The 20156-nt window shown below is 32.7% G+C and overlaps 2 protein-coding genes across 8 annotated transcripts in view; one reads left to right on the forward strand and one right to left on the reverse strand.

Moving 5' to 3' along the window:
• The window catches only part of Atpalpha (sodium/potassium-transporting ATPase subunit alpha), a 37147-nt gene extending 31562 nt beyond the window's left edge, over positions 1-5585 (reverse strand). For 2 of the 7 annotated variants that reach the window (XM_085189692.1, XM_085189687.1), the window contains exon 1: positions 5443-5585. Coding sequence is in view for 4 of the 7 variants with exons in the window: in XM_085189684.1 (XP_085045810.1) it covers positions 5443-5466 (24 nt within the window). In the remaining 3 variants the exon portion in view is untranslated. The remainder of the gene's footprint in view (positions 1-5442) is intronic. The other 5 variants (XM_085189684.1, XM_085189685.1, XM_085189691.1 and 2 more) reach the window with 4 other exon arrangements.
• Positions 5586-5726: 141 nt separating this feature from the next.
• Positions 5727-20091, forward strand: alpha-Man-IIa (alpha-mannosidase 2). Its single transcript, XM_085189681.1, has 20 exons — positions 5727-6189; positions 6456-6731; positions 6892-7039; positions 7341-7515; positions 8399-8700; positions 10921-11006; positions 11165-11265; positions 11677-11854; positions 12322-12506; positions 12752-12925; positions 13104-13368; positions 13844-14016; positions 14290-14508; positions 15085-15262; positions 15625-15783; positions 16192-16344; positions 16488-16610; positions 17158-17358; positions 17980-18093; positions 18290-20091. Exons 1-20 carry the CDS (start codon positions 6058-6060, stop codon positions 18443-18445), a joined length of 3498 nt encoding a protein of 1165 aa, XP_085045807.1. The 5' UTR covers positions 5727-6057; the 3' UTR covers positions 18446-20091.
• The last annotated feature ends 65 nt before the right edge of the window (positions 20092-20156 follow it).

Genomic DNA, 20156 nt, shown 5'->3' on the forward strand with positions numbered 1-20156 from the left:
GTTAAAATAAAAAATAAAATAACATAAAATTGCAATTAATAAATTAAAATCAAAGACAAAGGGGCTATTGGTTGCGCAATTACCCTAAAAAAAGCGGATATTAGATAATATACTTTCATAATCCTGGAGTTCTGTCGACATGGCTGAAAATAAGGAACCTGTCAAGTTTGCAGTCGTAAATCAAAACTATAAACTTATAGTGCTATAAATATTAAAACATATTGTCTAGGCATGGGCTTTAATAGAATCTTAAATTCTTCAATTTTATTTTCCAAGCACATCCCTTACCATCCTGAAAGCTTATCTCAGCTAGAATAGCTTACGCAATGTTATATAACTGCACAGCTTCAGGGTCCCTGTGGTACTCCAACCGCATTACGTAACAAAACCTGCGTCTGGCATGTATAAAGTATAAACCTTTATCTATTGATATCGGCCTTGGTATCGTCGAGACTGCTTCGGCTTCAATATTATACGAAATTAGGAGCATTCGGCATGAGACATAATCGATTTTGTCATCAGCTACCGCATTTTTATTGGTTTCGAATCGATTTTGTTCAAAACGTCTGATATTATGTCTACCATTTCGGCAGTGTATTCAATTGAATATTCCTTTCTTTTATATAATAATTATACATATATATAATTTCATATAATAAAATCTATATATGTCGATATAGATAATACTAGCGATCCGCGGCTTTGTCCGTTTAAACTGCACAATTATTTTTTTGATAATCTACCTAATCCTATGTAAAAACAGCACACTAGTGATGTCTAATATAAAAATATCTATATACATTATCGAATTTACTATAACTATTTTTTTTATGGAAATAAAAAACCTATGTTGATGTAATTAATAATATAATTTTTTTATGGTCTAATCTAATGAATTGAGAGGGACACGTCATAAAGCCTGAAAACGCATACACCCACCACTGGTAAATAATATTAGGGAGAATATAGAGTTGGGGTGGTGGTTACCATGGCAGTTATTAAATAAATAAGGTGCAAAAATAGTACGTAACTTTTGTTAAATTTTAAAACTTATTTTTTTGATATTTTCTTGGGAATAATATTAGAAATAACGTTATCCATTGCTAGCTAGCTAGCACAGGTCAGCCAGCTTGTACACGCTGGATAGCGATTTCCATACTAAAGTCCAAACCATTTTTGCGATTAAAAGTATTCTATCTGTATCCTGTACCAAATTTCAATCAAATCAGTTTGGTAGTACCTCAGTACTTAACAGAGGCAGAATTGTTTTGTGGAATATAAGAGGGATTATAGAGCGAAGAATAATGGAGAAAAATAATTTGCAAATATGAATAGTAAGTAATTACATGGCTATTTATGAAGATACTTCATAAATTAAAGATTTTATTACTTGTTGTACAAGTAGCTATTAGTATTAAAGTGTGATGACGTTAGAAATATTATTATCATTTTACTGGTGAAATATCCTTATAACTATAATATATATTGAAGTATTAGTAAAGATTTTAATAGGACTATACTCGTTTAGAATTGGCCAATTCCTGGTGAAGACATCTATATTTTATATTCCTAATAAAAGCTAAATTGTATATTAAATGTTAGCATTACAGTCGACCGGATTCAGTCGCCAGCGGCTACCCACGACAGTTTTATAAGGACACGCTCTCATTCCCGACATCCTACGGGAAGTACCATCACTTGCGTCAGCAAAGAGGGCCTTAGCCTATGAGGCGAGACGATGTGTCTAACTCTTGATCATGATGTATATTTATATTAAAATATTTTTTGTTAAAAAATAAGGATTTTCAAACTTGTAATTTTCTCTATATCAATCAATGCACAAACCTATATAACGGGGTATAAAAGACGAAAAGAAAGTCTTGTCTTTATTTTCAGTTTATCGACTACTGTAAATATTCCATATTTCATTTCAGTCTCTTCCTCCTGAGAGTCAACCTCCGGGAGTCAACCCTTATTATCGAGTGCGGTAAGCGATATCGGATTATTAAACGATATTAAGTGCCGCAGACGTTTCAATTTACCTATTAATATTAAGGTTATAGACTTCATAAATCATATGCGTACCTACGTAATTTTTAAATTATAGCTTCACTCAGCTTTTTCTTTGAACTTACATTAGCAGTGATTTAGCTGTTACCGTGGAAACTATAGAATACGTTGTTTAATCGATTAGAATTTTTTTTTGAGATCGCATTTAATTTTATCGCTTGTTAATAATAAATATTAATAAAGTAGAGGCCGTTGTGGCGCAGCGGCACAAAGGTGGGATTGCAACGCGACGGTTGTGGGTTCGATCCCCACTCGAGGAAGTGAAATATTTATTTACGTTTATATTTCCATTTCTTCGCTCTGGTGTCAAGGCAAAGCGTGGCGTTGACTTCTGCCACTCAACACGCAATGCCTCCAAATTTCGGGAGAAAGTGGGGAACGGAGTTCTTAACACTAGGTTCCCTCTGCCTACCCAGCTGTGTGCAGGATACAGCGTGAAGCTAAAAAAATTGATAACGACCAAATGTAAAGGCAGTCAGTCAGTCATTCTTGAAATTTACATTACGATACTAATGAAAAAGCGTGTAGAATTCCATTCTTTACACATACCATTTAATACTATATAATATAGTATAACACAGGCAAAAGGTTGAAATTTTATTCATGTTATCCATCCCATTCATTTTATATACAAATGTATAGTGGACTGTACAATATTGAAATGGGCTGGTAAGGTCACTTTATTCACGTGTTACCTACTAATGCGTACGTACTTATATTGAATCAAGTAATCTCATCTATTTGAAGCTCCATAAATATTATATATGCACATAAAATATTACAATTATGCAATCGAAGTTTGAAGTAAAGTTATCGCTGTTTTATAAGATTGACACATCTCTTCTTCCTCCTGGCATTAATCCTTCATATGGCTATTGCCAGGGTCTGCCTTCCTACTCGACCTTCTCCCATCAATTAGATTGAGCCATCTATTCATCATCAATGATACATGCTAGTTGTAGCGCAGGGGCAATGTGACTGAAAATGCGACAAGTTGTGGGTTTGATTCTTACGCGAGGAAATGAAATATTTAATATTTCCATTCTCTTCGCTCTGGTGTCGATACAAAGCGCGACGTTGAGTTCCTCTACTCAACACGCATTGTACCTGCGTGCTGCTGTATGCGGGATACACAGTGAAACTACAAAAAATATATATATTTAATGCAAAAGGCTAATTCCCTTAGTTACAAAAACAATATAATATGTTGATGTTAAAATATAGACCATTATGAAGATTTACATTAAGACCGATACGTCCGCAATAAAATGCAACCTACTCGCGCTCACGTTAGTATTTTTCCTACGTCGACCTTGGATGAAGATGAACGCGTCTTCGAGCAAGCTTGTGTCCTCTAACACAAATGCGGATGCGGTCAATTGGCGGTGGTCCGTATCGAACTGCGCTAAACACCGTGCAAGGCTGCATACGCGGCTTGTTAAGTTGGTAAAATTATATAAATAAAATTCATATAAATTGTTTAATTAGTAGTAGCTGTTATAGTCTAGCTGGGAAAGTCAATTTTATTTAAAAACTGTAAGAAATTTTGAAACTTGTCAATAATATCCTATTAGGAATATTTCTTTTCATATAAATATGAAATTTGGAAAATGAAAGATACGATTATAAAATTAAGGGTAATTTTTTTCTTAAAATCAAGCTTTTAAATATTAAAAAGTAACAAAGCCAAAAAAAAAAATTATAGTGAACAATTTTGTAATATTCTTCTTCATTCATTCTTGACAACTTAAAGAATGCTCTTAGGTAGTCAAGAATAATAAATTACTTTACACACCTGAAATTTGCTTAAACGTTTATATTTTTATATAGGATATGGTTCATATGGTAGGTATATTGCTCAGTTAAGTTAAGTTAAAATACATAAAAAAAATAAACATAAGAAACCTTCAAAATATTTACATTATATCAGTAAACTCTTCCATATTTTTCCAAAAATTATGTAATATCTAATAAACAAATAAAAACATAGATTGCCTAAAATCACACTAAGTATATGAATAATTAGGATTGAGGAAACCTAGTGTTAAAACACTCCGCTCCCCACTTTTTTATTTTAATATATACCTTATTATAAAAATAATAAGGTATATATTAAAATTCATATTTTTAGGCCAATAATAAATAAATAGCTGTATCGTACACAGCATTCAACAGTAACTGTCATGTTTACAGTCCCTTATTGTGTTGCAGCAACATGAAGGCCTCATCCGTTATAAATTTGCTATATGTTAATCATAGCACCAACAGGTAAATTATAATCAAACTTAAATGATTACCAACTTGCAATCATTTCAATCACTATCAGCAGGTAGTTACATTTTGGTTTACTGTATATTTGTTTAAAAAAGTTATTATGCAATAATTTGTATGCATAGAATAAATTAAGAATTTAAATTTAATTAAGCTTAAGTCATTGTGTTACAGTGAGAGAGAGAGAGAGAGTGCTTCTAACTTTAAAGTCAATAGTTGTGGGCTATATCCCCTGCCACTGAGTTCCGCCACTGAACATGCAGTATCTCAATATCAGGCAGGCATTAGAAAACATGAATTTCATAAAATAGATTCTCTCAGCCAGCTTTGCTATATACAAGACAAAGCATGATGCTAAAACAAAAATTGTAAAAAAAGGAAAAAGTAAGTGTTAATTGTAAAATAAAATGAATGTAAAGAAAATTAATATTTAAATTTTTAGTACACATAGAAAAAAAATGCATAACATATCTTTTTGTTTCACATAATGGTCCTTTGTTAAAGTAGTTATTTTCCGATACAACATATATTTCTTATAAGATACTAATAAAATTAGAGTATAATGCATTTTTAATTAAGAATACTAAATGATAATATACATTATAGATGAAATCATCTATATCAAATTTTAGGTCAAAATTAAAATATTTATAGTTACACAATAGTTTATGTAATATAATTGGAAGACGTTCTTTCCTATCATTATCAAAATTCGTATTGAAACGTTATATTTATAAAAAAATAAGTTTTATATTTCATATTCAATCTAACTAAATTTGAACGTTAAAATTTCATAATTTTTAATTTAATATTTTTTCTTAGAAGATATAAATGTAAAAAAAATAACAAATACAATAACGCAATGTATATTTCATATAAGATCTTGTAGTGTATCGTGTTAATTCAGAATATGGAGAAAAAGCCGCAAAAATATTGAAAAACCGTAACGTATATGTTGGGCGTGGTCTTAATCGATTTTCTCAGGCGGTATAATTTATTTACATATATATTTAATATAAGCTCCAGCTATATTCTATCGTCGATCAGTTCTACGAATAAAATAACAAATGCTCAATGCAAATCTAAATTTATAGTACTTACATCGAGAGATTCCTTCGACGCCATTTTCACGCACAAACAATTTGACGTTTAATTTGTTGTTGACGTTTATTAAATGTTTTGCAGGATCAATAGGATAAAATATTCGGATACTTGTCAAAGCCCTTACTAGATATTCCAAAGATATAAATATATATTCTTAAAATACTTAGAAAAACAATAAAAGATTTACGAAGTATTGTAAATTTGTAATATACATTTTTACCTTTTCTTGCTTTGTTATATAAGTTATGTCTGATTTTATAATTGTCAATTATTTACAATCAAAACAATTTTGACATATACTTTTAATGAAAGAAAAATAGTTCGACGCGTAAGAATTTCATAAAAATATTGAAAAGTACATTAAAATACGCTATGATAGTGATAAAATAAGATAACAATTATAAAATTTTATCGATAGCATTGTGGTGTTGTGTTAACTGGTGATTAATTGTTATTGATAATGGCTAACTAACAGTCTGGACCTGATTAACCGGAATCAAGAAAATCATAATAATTAAAAAAAAACAACATTATTATAGTATCGTCATAATGTGGCCGGTTAACAACTAAATATATTATTTAATAGTTAAACCTAAATAGATACTTGACAAGATGAGACTGAGAAGATTGTCAGCCTTTTTTTGGGCAACATGCATAATTGCGTTTATTTTTATTTTATATGTCGTTACGGATCTCAGCTTTAAGCTTCCTAGTATTAAGCCTGCTATGGTAGAGCCTGATGATGTAAGTATTCTTTTCAAGTATGAACAGCCATTTAAACATTGTACAAAGGACCACTATATCTAGATAGTATCACAAATAGAAGCAAAATAAAAAATATCAATATTTAACATAATTTTATGTACTCAAAATTAATTTCCACCATAATATGTTATATGAATAATATTTTAAAATAATAACATAAGATATTACAGTATGCTACTATAATAGTATTAGTATTGTTCCAATACCATAATTACACAATTATTTTGGTATATAATGAATTTCAGAATAAATGGTCATCATTTGAATCAAAGCTTCGAAACATTGAAAATGAATTGAATCAACATCATGCTGTTGTTGGTGAAATCAAGAGTGCAATGAACCAGATTGTAGAACATTCTGTTGAGTTTCATCCTCCTCAAAAGAGACCCAAGCCTGTTTACAAGGAACAAAACAAGATTAGAGAATTTAAAGTAGTTGGTGATGAACCTCCAAGAATGTTCAAGAAAATGAACATGTCTTATTGCCCTATATGGCATAAATCTTCTAAAACTGATGTGCAGGTAATAATCATTATTAATATTGTAAAGCTTGTGTGATAACTTGATTAAAGGTGTTAATCTTAGGAACCACTGGTTCTCATTGAAATATTTATGGAGGAAGGTAATAAGCTAAATAACAATAATGTTCCCAATACTAAACATATCAATTGTTATCATGTAGATGCTATCAATGTATGAGAGGATCATGTTTGAAGATGTAGATGGCGGAGTTTGGAAGCAAGGTTGGAACATAGAGTATAAAGAAGATCAATGGAGTAGCAAAAACAAATTAAAAGTATTTATTATACCCCATTCTCATAATGATCCAGGTAAATCTTATAATTTGTGTAAATGATTGATTTTTTTATAAGATAATAAGAACTAGGTAAAAAATTTTTAATTACATTTTATATTAATTATATAAACTGTACTTCTTAACAGAGAAATAAAATATTTTACAATTATAAAAATTGTATTTCAGTGTTTATCTTAATTTACAATATTGAATATAGACATTAAAATGTATGTTATTATATTGTTGTTCTACAAACAGTCATATGATATAACAAATTTTATTGTTTTTTATTACTGTGTACTTTTATATTTTTAAAATTCTATCTTCATAAACAGGATGGATAAAGACTTTCGAGAATTACTACAAGACCCAAACAAAAGCAATATTTACAAATATGGTTGAAAAATTGAAAGAAGGTGTTGGCAGGAAGTTTATTTGGGCTGAAATTAGTTATCTTTCACTTTGGTGGACTACAGATGCTACTGAAAAGGAAAAGGCAGCTTTCCAAAGGTATAGAAGCTATATATTCATATGAGCAATTACTATAAATATTCATAGAAGCTATATTTTTTTTTGTCTTAAGCTGTATCCTGCACATAGCAGGATAGGTCAAGGGAACCAGGGACACTTTGGTCCTATTAAGACAGTTCTGTTTACCACTTTCCCCGCAAATTCTCAAAATGCCAAAAAGACATTCGGTGCTGAGTGGCAGAATTCAACATTGTTTTTTATCTTGTCACCATAGCGAGAAAATAAAAATATTTCGTTCCCGGAGTGGGGCTCAAACCCGCAACCACCGCGTTTACAGTCTCATGGTTTGGCACATACACAGGGGGACCCTAATACTTACTAAAAATGGTAATTGTGGTTTTATTTCTAAATCTCTATTTGGAAGAAACATTATGTTTAAAATAATTCAATTTTGCTTGTCTGTTAAGACAAAGCACTTTGTGTTATTATATATTCTTTAAAAACAACAAATAATCCATTTCAAAAATAATTAATTGAGACATTATATGAATAAATATTTAATAAAGCCACAAATGAGTTAAAAATAACTACAACCAACTGTTTAAACATAATATATATACATTTTAAATAATTATTATACATGTGTCTTACTAAAAACACATCAGTAAAAAAATTTACCTACTATTAAAAAATAAAATGCTAAGGTAGTTTTATATTATACCCATGCATGTAGTAGGTAGGTACGCAGAGGGAACTTTAAAAAGGAAAGTGGGTTCGCCCTTTTCGCCAAAATTCTTGAGTTGAAATTATTCATTAATTTGAGAAGGAATCGAATCAACAGCCGTCCCATATATTAAAACGCGGCCCCTGTGCCATGACTACTTTAGTTATGACTTATGTACACAAAAACTTATATTTTCAGTTTGCTAAAATCAGGCCAAATTGAAATAGTGACGGGTGGATGGGTTATGAATGACGAAGCTAATTCCCATTGGCTCTCCATTATAGAGCAACTGACAACAGGACATCAATGGTTGCTAGATAATTTAGGTTATATACCTAAAAATGGCTGGGCCATAGATCCTTTTGGCCATTCTAGCACTCAGCCATATTTACTGAAGCTCTCTGGTATCGAAAATTCAGTTATACAAAGAATACATTATAGAGTAAAGAAGGAACTTGCTGCAAATAGACAATTGGAGTTTAAGTGGAGACAGTTGTGGGGTGAGATTTCAACTGTTTTTATTTATGGGAAAAACTATAGTTTATTGGAGCAAAAATGGGGAATGGAATATTTTTATGTTCTCCCATTCTCCTTCCTACTTTAGCAAAAAAAAAAATTATCTAAAGATATATTTTAAAACACCTTTTATATTTTGTGGACATTTTCAAACTTATATTCTACATTAAAAATAGAAACATATTTAAGTTATAGAATACTTAACTAAACTAACTAAACAATTTTCTATGTAATTGTCTTACCACTAGGCCATGAATTCTTACCATGCCACATATAGCGTCTTATATATATGTTAGCGTATCTATAGGGACACTTATACAATATCCCGTTGCGCAGAAAATAATTGCTTATGTTTGAATTTTTTTTTAATTTACAACAAGTTAGGATTTCAAGTAATAAAAACTACAATAGACAGAAAAATAATCACCAGCATCTTAGCTTAACAGCCGTAGTTCGTGTTACCTACGAACTGTAAGACAATTGTCAGTGTGAGGGTATTTTACAGAAAATAAAATAATAATACCCACATAATTATTTATAAAAGAGGAAGGGAACGGCTATAAAAAGTGACGTTTTTGAAGGATTGAGTCAGTACGTCGTTATTCTGCCTGTCATAAGGTGTAAAATTGTGACAGTGTTCAAGTATTTAAAATCAGTGTCATTGTTGGAACTATGCGTTTTAAAACGTGTATAAGTGTAAAGCGTTATATAGAAACAGTGTTAGAAGTGTGTATATGTAAAAGAGAAACAGTAAATTATGGTTATTTAAGTATTTTCTTATACTTACCACCTGACATTTTTACAAAAATAGGATTCATTCTAAGTTAATACAAGAACAGAGTAATAATTAAATTTAAAATAGCAACCAACAGCTTCATAAAGATTTTTATATAACAATAACAATTTGCTTAACATAAATAGAGTAATCGATTGTTAATTTGCGTCTTAATTACAAAGATAATACTTAAGTGTATCAAATGTGTACTTGTATTAAATGAGGTCATTGTGGCGCAGAGGGACAGAATATGATTGTAATCGTGATGGTTGTTGGTTCGATTCCAACTCGAGGCTTTGAATTTTTTTAATTTCCTCACTGTGATATGAAAAAGCACGTTATTGAGTTCCACCACTAAACACGCATTGTTTCGAATTCAGACGGTAAATGGTGAAGGAGTGTTCTAAACACTTGTTCCTTCTTATCTACCATACCTACGTAGTATGAAGTGTACATTATTATAACTAGCGGACGCGCGCAGCTTCGCTTGCGTATTTAGGAGAGAATTCCAAAAAACCAAGAAACATGTGTTCAATGAAATATTTTTAAGAGTCTAAATTTCAAATTTTATAAAAATCGGTGGCGATTTAATGATTTTCCATATAAATTTTCAACCCCTTATTTGCACCCTGAGGGGGTGAATTCTAGAAAACCATGAAACATATGTTCAATTAAATATTTTTAAGAGTCTAAATATACATTTTTTTAAAAATCGGTGGGGATTTAAGAATTTTCCCATACAAACTTTCAACCCCTTATTTGCACCCTTAGGGGGTGAATTCTAGAAAACCATGAAACATGTGTTTAATTATATACGTTTAAGAGTCTGAATTTCAAATTTTATAAAAATTAGTGACGATTTAAATAAAACGTATACAAACTTTCAACCCCTTACTTGCGCCCTTAGGGGGAGAATTCTAGAAAACAATGAAACACAAAACAATTTTATAAAAATCGGTGCCGATTTAATTTTTTTTCCATACAAACTTTGAACCCCTATTTTACCCCTTTAGGGTTAAAATTTTTCAAAATCCCTTCTTAGTGGATGTCCAGATTACGAAAGTAAACATTGTCCAAATTTAACGTTTCTACCATCAGCGGTTACGGCTGTGCGCGCGTCTTACCTCAGTCAGTGAGGACAAGTCCTTTTATGTATATAGATAATTATGATATTTGTGTTTATTTATGAGGACGTAGTGTACTGGAATATCGAGAAACTGCGAACGTAATGGTTGTGGGTTCGATCCCCACTTCTAAAAATGTTTATATTTAATTTTTTGTATTTCCCCATCTTTGTATGATAAAGCGCTGTGTTTAGTTTCGTCGTTTTGCCCAGAATGTCTCAAGTTATGATGGAATGCGGAAAGTAAAGTGTGATGGCAGTGAGGAAAATTACATACTAATAAATGTATATTTTATATTTTTGTAGATGGTATTGGCCACACTGATATGTTTACACATATGATGCCTTTCTATTCGTACGACGTTCCTCATACTTGCGGACCGGATCCAAAGGTATTATAGCACATTACACAAAAAAATGTTATTTAATTATATCAGACTACACTCTTATTTTATTTCTGCCTGTCATTCATTAGACCTAACTTATAAAATATAAGTTATAATAAAAACTAAACAATATTTTACTATATTTATCAAATTTTATATTACAGGTCTGTTGTCAGTTTGATTTTAAAAGGCTACCAGGTAATGGAGTTACTTGTCCGTGGGGTATTCCACCTAGAAAAATATCCCAGAAGAATGTAGATGAAAGGTAAAATTTATTTATATGTTTTTTTAAACTCAACTTTCCATACAGTTATTTTTTTTGTTGTAATAAAGTGAACTTAGACAAACGCACCATATAATATTATACCACACATAATATTTTTGTATATTTTCTCTAGTACTGAAACAGTTCATGACAATCTAAAACTATAAAGAAGACCGTCGTGATGTAGTGGCTCAGTGGTTGACAATGAATAAAACACGGTAGTGTGTTCAATCCCCACCTGGAAAAATAAATTAGTTTTATATTTCCTTTGGTGACAAGACGAAACGCGATACTTAGAATTGGGCTGAATTTAATGAGTAAAAAATGCGTTGCATATTTGGTATTCTCTATATGTAGGATAAAGCGTGAAGCCAATGCCATATAATATAAAAAACAATATTTCCACAACAGATCATTCATGATACTAGACCAGTGGCGTAAAAAAGCCCAGCTGTACCGAAGTAACGTGGTCCTCGTGCCTCTCGGTGATGACTTCAGATACGATCGTGCGAATGAATGGGACAACCAGTACCAAAACTACGAGATGATCATTGACTATATAAATAGCAATGATGGGTGGAATGCTGAGGTAAGGTCACGAGACTTTATTCATGTCTATCCCACAAATAAAGTTCCATTGAGTTTCTTGCGCCGGCTTTTGGCAGGTCTGAGTCTGACATTAACTTTAGTGAATCATTCCACTTTACAAAATAATTATACTTGTATTTCGCAAACAGTTATTGAGAATTTGAAATATATATTCGATAGGTATAAGAGAGATCTCATAATTTTTTTAAGTAAAATTGGTATTTTTTTTTAATATTTATTTTATACTAGTTTTGATTGGAGGCTTTTTTATTTTTATTCCAACTCAAATTTATGTGATTTAAGCCATTTTGGCCTATATTTAAAATGTTTTCCTAATTTGATAATCAGTAATCATGTAGTTATTATAAACATATAGGCAATTAACATAATTTAATTTCTAAGTTTACATTTTTTATGGCACTTTAAACTATTTTCAATAATTAAAACTAATTATAAAATTTAATTTAGGTTCAATTCGGTACACTCCAAGATTATTTCAAAGCTTTACACGAGGAGACCAAGATAGCCGACTTCCCGGTACTCTCAGGCGATTTCTTCACGTACGCGGATAGGAACCAGCACTATTGGAGCGGGTATTTCACCTCGAGGCCGTTTTACAAGAGCATGGATAGAGTGCTTTTGGCGTATTTGAGGTGAATGGATATAAATGTTTGTATATAAAAAAAGTGTTATTAAAATAATAAAGAATTATTATTTTTATTAACTGACAGCTGTTGAAATTGAAAATAGTGTTATGCATATACATTTTTTGTGAATACAATAACAAATTTTAATAGTAATTTATTTTACATTGCTGTTAACTTGACTCTGTAGATTATATTGAATAGGTACTATGTAAATACAAAGAGTATAGTTAAAGAAGAAGTGGCATATTCAGGGCGGCGGAGATAATCACAGGCCAGGCGGTGTCGTCGCAGTCGGTCAGCCACATCACGGCGCTGCAGCTGCGTGACCGCGTGGAGGTGGCGCGCCGGGCGCTGGCTCTGTTCCAGCACCACGATGGCATAACGGGCACCGGCCGGGATGAGGTTCATGATGATTATGCTGAGAGGTATAATAATAAGATATAACTTTTACACTTTTTTTATTCAATATTGTTATACTAAATGAATGATACATTTTAATTAAAAAACGATATATTACATTTTAAACCATATTATCCAAAGGCCGTATTTATATTATTCCAATAAAATCAATTGCATTAAATAAATAAAAAATATCATTTACAGAATGCTACAAGCAATTAAATACAGTCAATCAACGATTCAACAAGCGGCATATCATCTTTTGAAACAGCCAACAATACAGGATCAAACACAAGAGGACGTTTACTTCGACGTGGACGACATATGGCGGAAACATGACGAGATACCCGCAAGGATAACAATTACGCTGGATGTCATGTCGCCTTCTAGAAGGATAGTGTTATACAATGCTCTGACGTTCAATAGATACGAGGTTTTGACTGTTCACGTTTCGACGCCGCATGTTGAGGTATTTCATTTTTTTAGTTTGACGCTGTATCCCCCATGTACCAGTGTACGTGTACATAGTGTTAAAACACTGTTGGTCACTATTCGTCCAATATTTGACATATTGTATGCGTAGATTAATATGTTAAAATTACTACAATTGACCTAAAAACAAATTATAGCGTTATATTATAAGTTTAACAATAAAAATCTTATTGTAGATATAAGATTATTTTATTGAGTAGTTGAGTTGCGCTTCTTAACTCGCAATGCCCACAAAATTCAGCACGGAGTGTCTTAACACTAGGTTCTCAGGTTCCTTCATCCTACCTTCCTGTGTGGATACAGCGTGATGCTATTATTTTTATAAAATTATCATTAAATAGTCAAACTTTTTATCCTTGCCTTGACTTTTATCACTACATATCGTCATACTGCGTGCTGTTTAATCTATAATTTAGTCCTAACGTTGCACTAATAAATAATACGACTTCCAGGTGTTCGATCCAGATGGTAATCCAATTATGGCCCAAATTTCTCCCGTGGTTAGTGGCGAAAAACGTCTAGGCTTCGCTGCCAATAAATTCCAACTGTCGTTCCCCGTCACTGTGGAAACGCTCGCCATCACTATATATACCGTGTCGCTGAGAGACAGCATGTCCATTAATAAGTGAGTCAAGTCTATTGATTTTATTTTCTTTGTTATTTGTATATTTTAAAGTAAATCATTATTGGGTTGTACTAACTACACTGTACTGCATTCTCATAGAATGTAAACACAACGGTTGTGGTTCGATTCCCAGCTGTGGGATGAACTAGTGGAAAAAATTGGGAGAAAAATGGGGAACGAAATTACATAATAAAAGGTTTCCTTTGCGTATTCAGCTATATTTGAGATACAGCATAAACATTAAAAACATTAACGGAACAAAAACCATTTCAGATACACATCATACTCCCGCATCCGCATCTACAACGCAGACTACTGGTCCATAGACCTGCCGAAGGTGTTCGCCCTCCAGCAGATAGCCGCTCGCCTCACTGATGACGTCACGCTGCAGGCGGGCAACGGCACGCGCGTATTGGCCTCCAGCGCGGGGCTGCTGAAGGCGCTGGTGGCGCCAGATGGGAAGACCACGCCAGTTCACATGGATTTTGTTCAGTTAGTTTTTGCTTTATGGTCGAAGAATCGTGGCCGCCCTGACGTTAGCTGTCGATTTGATTTTAAAATTTTTCTATCTTCTTTGTTTTTGTCCCAAGTGAACATTGCTGAAAAGTTCTTAAAGCCTAGCCTAACCTTAAAGCCTTCAGGGCGGCCACTTTACGGCGGCCAACACACGTTATATGGATGGAAATAAAAAGTAGTAGTTCTTTTTTAATCTCATCTCTTTTTCTTAACAAAACACATTTGAAACTTTGTTTTACCTAAGTAATTTAATAGTACTTAACAGTGAGACTCATGAATACATTTGAACACAATAAAAGATGATTCTTACGAGGCCGTTGTGGCTCAGTGGCACAGCGTTTGTCTGTAAGCGCTATGTTTGTGGATTCCATCCCCACTTGGGAGCATGTTTTTTTTTAATTTTTCATACTAGCCAAACACAAAAGCGTGGTAAGTACAGCCACACAATTGGGACGAAAATTAGAAAACTAGTTTCCCTCTGCCTATTCTGTTAGATGCAAGGTACAGCGGGAAACTAAAAAAAATCAATAAAATAAATTTCTATCTAAATAGGTATGACACACAAAAAGCTCAAGACAACAACAGTGGGGCGTACCTATTCATCCCGGACGGACCTGCAACCCCCTTCAAAACAGATGCCTTCCCGGAGATGGTCATTATAGAAGGACCCTTCAAAGCTTCCTTGTATTCTGGTTTGATTGGAGCTAAAACTGCGGAGATTGTACTAGCGGTAAGAGGCCATTCATTTTTTTTCTGCTTCACTCTGTATCCCGCATATTCCCGATTTTTGGTCAGCAAGGTAGGCAGAATTAAGCTAGTGTTAGGAGTCTGCTCAGCACTCTCCGCAGAATTCTCCGCTTTCCATATACACTAAGTTCAGTCTGGCTATACGAGATATAGTGTAAAACTAAAAGAAATGGCCATATAAGGGTTCCGTTTTACCTTTTGAGGTACCCTAAAAAAGACTACTATATAGTTTCGTCTATAGGATTTCGGTATGTTTAGTGGTTTTTACCTGAAAATGAAACTAACAATAAATTTATAATATTAATACTAGAATTCACTTTTATAAATATAACATTTTATTTGCAGATCTCACTATACAATAATCCGACCTTACCCCACACAGAGGTAGAAATAAGCAACACTCTACAAATAGACCCACAAGTGGATGACATAGAATTAGCAATGAGATTCTCAACTGGAATTAAAAATGGCGATGTGTTTTATACCGATGTTAATGGGATGCAGGTGATTAAATAAGGAATTTTTGATGGAGTATTTTTTGATGATTGTTAGTTATTGCAACATTCTGTATCGAAATATCAAATTTATGATGTTGTAACACTTTAATTGTACCGTATATATATAAGTGTGTATAAGTGTGTATAAGATTGATTAACGTTATTGCATCTATTAAAAAGATGCGGATTTCTGGGATACAAATTTTATTCAAATATTATTTAAATTATGAAAATTACAAGTAAAAACCTTATTTTTATGGAATCAAGAAGGTTTAATTTATATGAAATCTGTCTATTATTTACTATAAAAGATCATAAATTTTGACATAAACAAAAATGCTTTAATTTGTCAAGAATTTAAAATAGTATATAATACAATAAAAACTTTACCCATATGTCATTTTTTATCTTAAAGTTGATCAAACGCCGGTATTTTGAGAAGCTTCCACTACAAGCCAACTACTACCCGCTGCCCGCGGCTGCCTACCTCCAGGACGATAATACCCGCCTTACAATACTCACATCTACCCCGCTGGGTGTAGCTGCCTTACAGCCTGGACAGATTGAGGTATTAAACGAAAAAAATTTCAATATGCAACAAACATCCATACGCACTAACCTCCATATTTATAACATTATTATTAGATTACAGTAGAAAAGAAAAAATACACATCATGTTTGCAATGTATCAATATCAAATTTAATTTCCAGATAATGCAAGATCGCCGTCTCAGCAGAGATGATAACCGCGGCCTCAATCAGGGCATTTTGCAAAATCCACGCGTCCGACATACCTTCAGGCTCATAGTGGAACATGCTAATCATCCTTGTGCGGTATGCAAATATGGATTTGAAGGGGCCTTGTTTAAATAACGTCACACAATTTTTATGCCTTTTTAACTTCATTCCCGTACTTGTCAGATTTTTTTTTAAAAAACCACTTAACGCTTCGTCTATCAGATCAGGTTAATGAAATTAATTCGGTCCCAATAGGTAAAGATTGATTTTGATTGATTGGTTCGCTTAACACTAGTGTCTCACTGTCCCCTGCTGTATAACAGAATTATATATAGCAGGATGTGTAAGTCTTAAAAAAAAATCATTCGAGATTAGTCGTGGCGCAGGGGCACAAGCGTGTGACTGTAAACGTGACAGATTACGGGTTCGATTCCCACTCGGAGAAATTAAATATATACTATTTTAATTTCTTCGCTCTGGTGTCGAAACAAACAGCGGAATCCGCGGCTCAACAAGTAATGCCTGCACAATTCGGTGGAAAGTGGAGAGCAGAGTGTCTTAACACTAGGCTCCCTCTGCCAACATGCGAAATACAGTGTTAAGATAAAAAAGAAATGTATAAATAATAATAATAATCCCACAGCCGCGAACAGAAGACACACAAACGGAAGGCAGCGGGCAGCTCTCTTTAGGAGCTCACGTCACACAACAAATGCTGTTACAACCGCTAGTTGTAATGCATTACACAGCTAATGAGAACTTTCCGCGGCCATTTTACTCGCGGTCCTTAGTCAGTGCGCCTGATTTGTTGTTGGTGGCCTTCCGGTCTCATGTCACTGGCAAGGTAAGGGAAGACTTGAATAATGCATGGGCAGGGGCGTATCAAGAGATATTTTTTGAGGGGAGGCCTGGACTAGAGTTTTGATAGCAAAATTATTGGAGGGGGTACCAGACTATTCTGGACTTAGTATGATCCGCCTGGCCAAGCCTCTTCTTATGCCATGCTTGGGTTTATTTAACAAATTTGAATATTGAAGGTAAATAATGTTATTATAAATCGGTAAGGTACAATCTTACTACTAGCTATAGGTTAAAATTTATATACCAACATGCCTCAATTAAGGTTTATTTTAGCCATGTGATTAGTTAATAGTAACAAATGCTACAAGAATAGCGTGTACATAACCAATAAAACATTATTTTCTCTTTTGTGATGCTCCATTTTATACACTGCTTGTTTTCTCTGCGGCTTTGCCGGCGTAGTCAAAAGAAAATAAATATTGTATGTGGATACATTTCAAGTGTCTGATGTCATTGTCATTCCAAGTGAGTGATGTACACTCTGCAGCAGTCGGGTCACAGCCAGCAATCGAACCCACAACCGCTTACAGTAGTTAATAAAGAATAATCTAATGAAACTGATTTTTTTTTCCCCTATAATATGTGTTTTCTAAACAATTTCCAGACAAAAGACGGCACGCTGGTGCACGGCATGGGCGTGTCGCTGTCGCGCGCGCACTTCGACACGTGTTTCGGGGACAAGACCGTGCCTGTGTGGTACTCGCTGGTCGAGGGACGGGTATGACATGTTTGACTATATCATATTTTAAATAATATGATAATAATATGACGTCATCGTACTTACTTAAAATCGCTCAGATTAAAAAATATATATATTATGGCATTTATCGATTAAATAAAAATATTTATATATTTTTATAATAATTTATTAAGTCCGTGAGATCGAATTGAATAAATAATATATTTGTTTCCAGCTCGCCCTGTCCGACATGATAGATGTGAAGGAAGGTCAATCGTTCGAGAGTTCATTAACGTTCGCGCACGTCCACTCGCAAGGCTCCAACCTCGTGGCGCTCTGCCCCTTGGAAATACGCTCCTTGTTTATAAATCATACACTTAAACATACATAAACTGTTTTTGGAAAACATTTGTATCATGCATAACAGATTAACTAGGATTTTTATCTTAATTATTATTATTGTGATATTCAATATTTCCTATATTCATTATTGTATGGCTTCATGTTTCAATATGGAAGTAGTTTGAAATTCAAAATTTAACTAATATTTTTCCATAAAATTAATGTTTTCTGTAATGTCCGCAGGTATTTTAATAAATAGGCTAAAATTCATATGTTCATGTTAAAAGTAACACTTGTACTTATTTATGAATGCAGTGCAAAGTACATATGTTGCATGCATGTATATGTATATTAAGAAATCTTTTATATTAATTACGTATTGTAAATTTTTTTGCAACTTAAAAATATTTTTAGAATATTTTGATTAAGCTGTGACTTTTAGATAATTTATATAGAATAGAAAATACGTCCATTTTCCTTTTTTTTGTTTTGTTTTTATTATAATGAATGCTTCTTAAATGCAAATATAAAAAAGTAGAAGTTTAATCCAAATCAAATTGTAGGATATAGGAATAAGCAGGTTTATTCGTTTAAATGTTGAAAATTACACATATTTAATCCGTTAGATGACGTTGTATTCAGTAAATATAATATTAATATGAATATTAACGCACAATTTAGTGATTACCGTGAACACGAGCTGGTACCTGGCATGCGAGTACCGACTTTTGTTAGAAGAAAGTGAGCTAACAGTGAATCTAGATCTAGATCATAAGAAAGAAACGCGTATGCTAACTACAAAAATAATTTAGTTTTTTTTTTCAACTTCACGCTATATCCCGCATGTAGCAGGGTAGCCAGAGGGCGCCTAGTGCTAAGACACTTCTTCTCACTTTCCGCTGAATTCTGGAGGTATTGTTGAGTGGCGGATCTAACCGCCCCGCTTTGCCTCGAATCCAGAGCGAAGAAATGAATGTTTTAAACATTTCATTTCTTCGAATAGGTATCGAACTTACAACTAATCGTTGTCCCTGGGCCATGCATGGCTGGCTTTTGTTTTTATAACATATATTTATGAAATTACTTTTGCAGTTTGACAAGGAAGATCAGTATCAAATTAGTATTCTAGTTTATGGCATGCGAGCTACGAGCACGTGCCTCATGGTCGCACAACATAAACATGACATTTTAGTATATTTGGTGTTTCGATTTGTCAATATATTATATTCTAATAAACGATATATATATATATATATATATATATATATATATGATGATACTGTCAGTGATTCTCTTCTCAAAATGAATCACATTTATATGGATTCAGAAAATATTTTAAATTCTTATATTTCAAAGTTTTCTTTTCAATGTTATAAGCAATTCTTAATGCTAAGTAAATTAATGTTTAATCTTATGATTATTTCTGTAATACACGATGCCGAGATGTTTTTTTTGAGGCCTCCTTGTACATTTCTTTATTTCTTTTTCCATTATCTTTATATTATTAATGCGTATTTATTGCAAAAAACTATGTCCGTAGTTTTTTTTGAGATTACTTTACATATTCATCATAAAAACTTGTGGAATTACTATTTTAAGTTTGTTTGTTACATTATGTACATATATACCTAATACTGTGTACTTTAAATTTTTAAATACATACTTTGTAAATATAAACGTTTGAACAATAAGAAATTTGTTTTATTAATCTCCCTTCTAACTGTCCTGCCTCTAATATTAATAGAATTCTTAATAAATAA

The sequence above is a fragment of the Heliconius melpomene genome, chromosome 8 (assembly GCF_056956725.1).
Source record: "Heliconius melpomene rosina isolate 202511_hmr_F chromosome 8, ASM5695672v1, whole genome shotgun sequence".
Lineage (NCBI taxonomy): Eukaryota > Metazoa > Arthropoda > Insecta > Lepidoptera > Nymphalidae > Heliconius > Heliconius melpomene.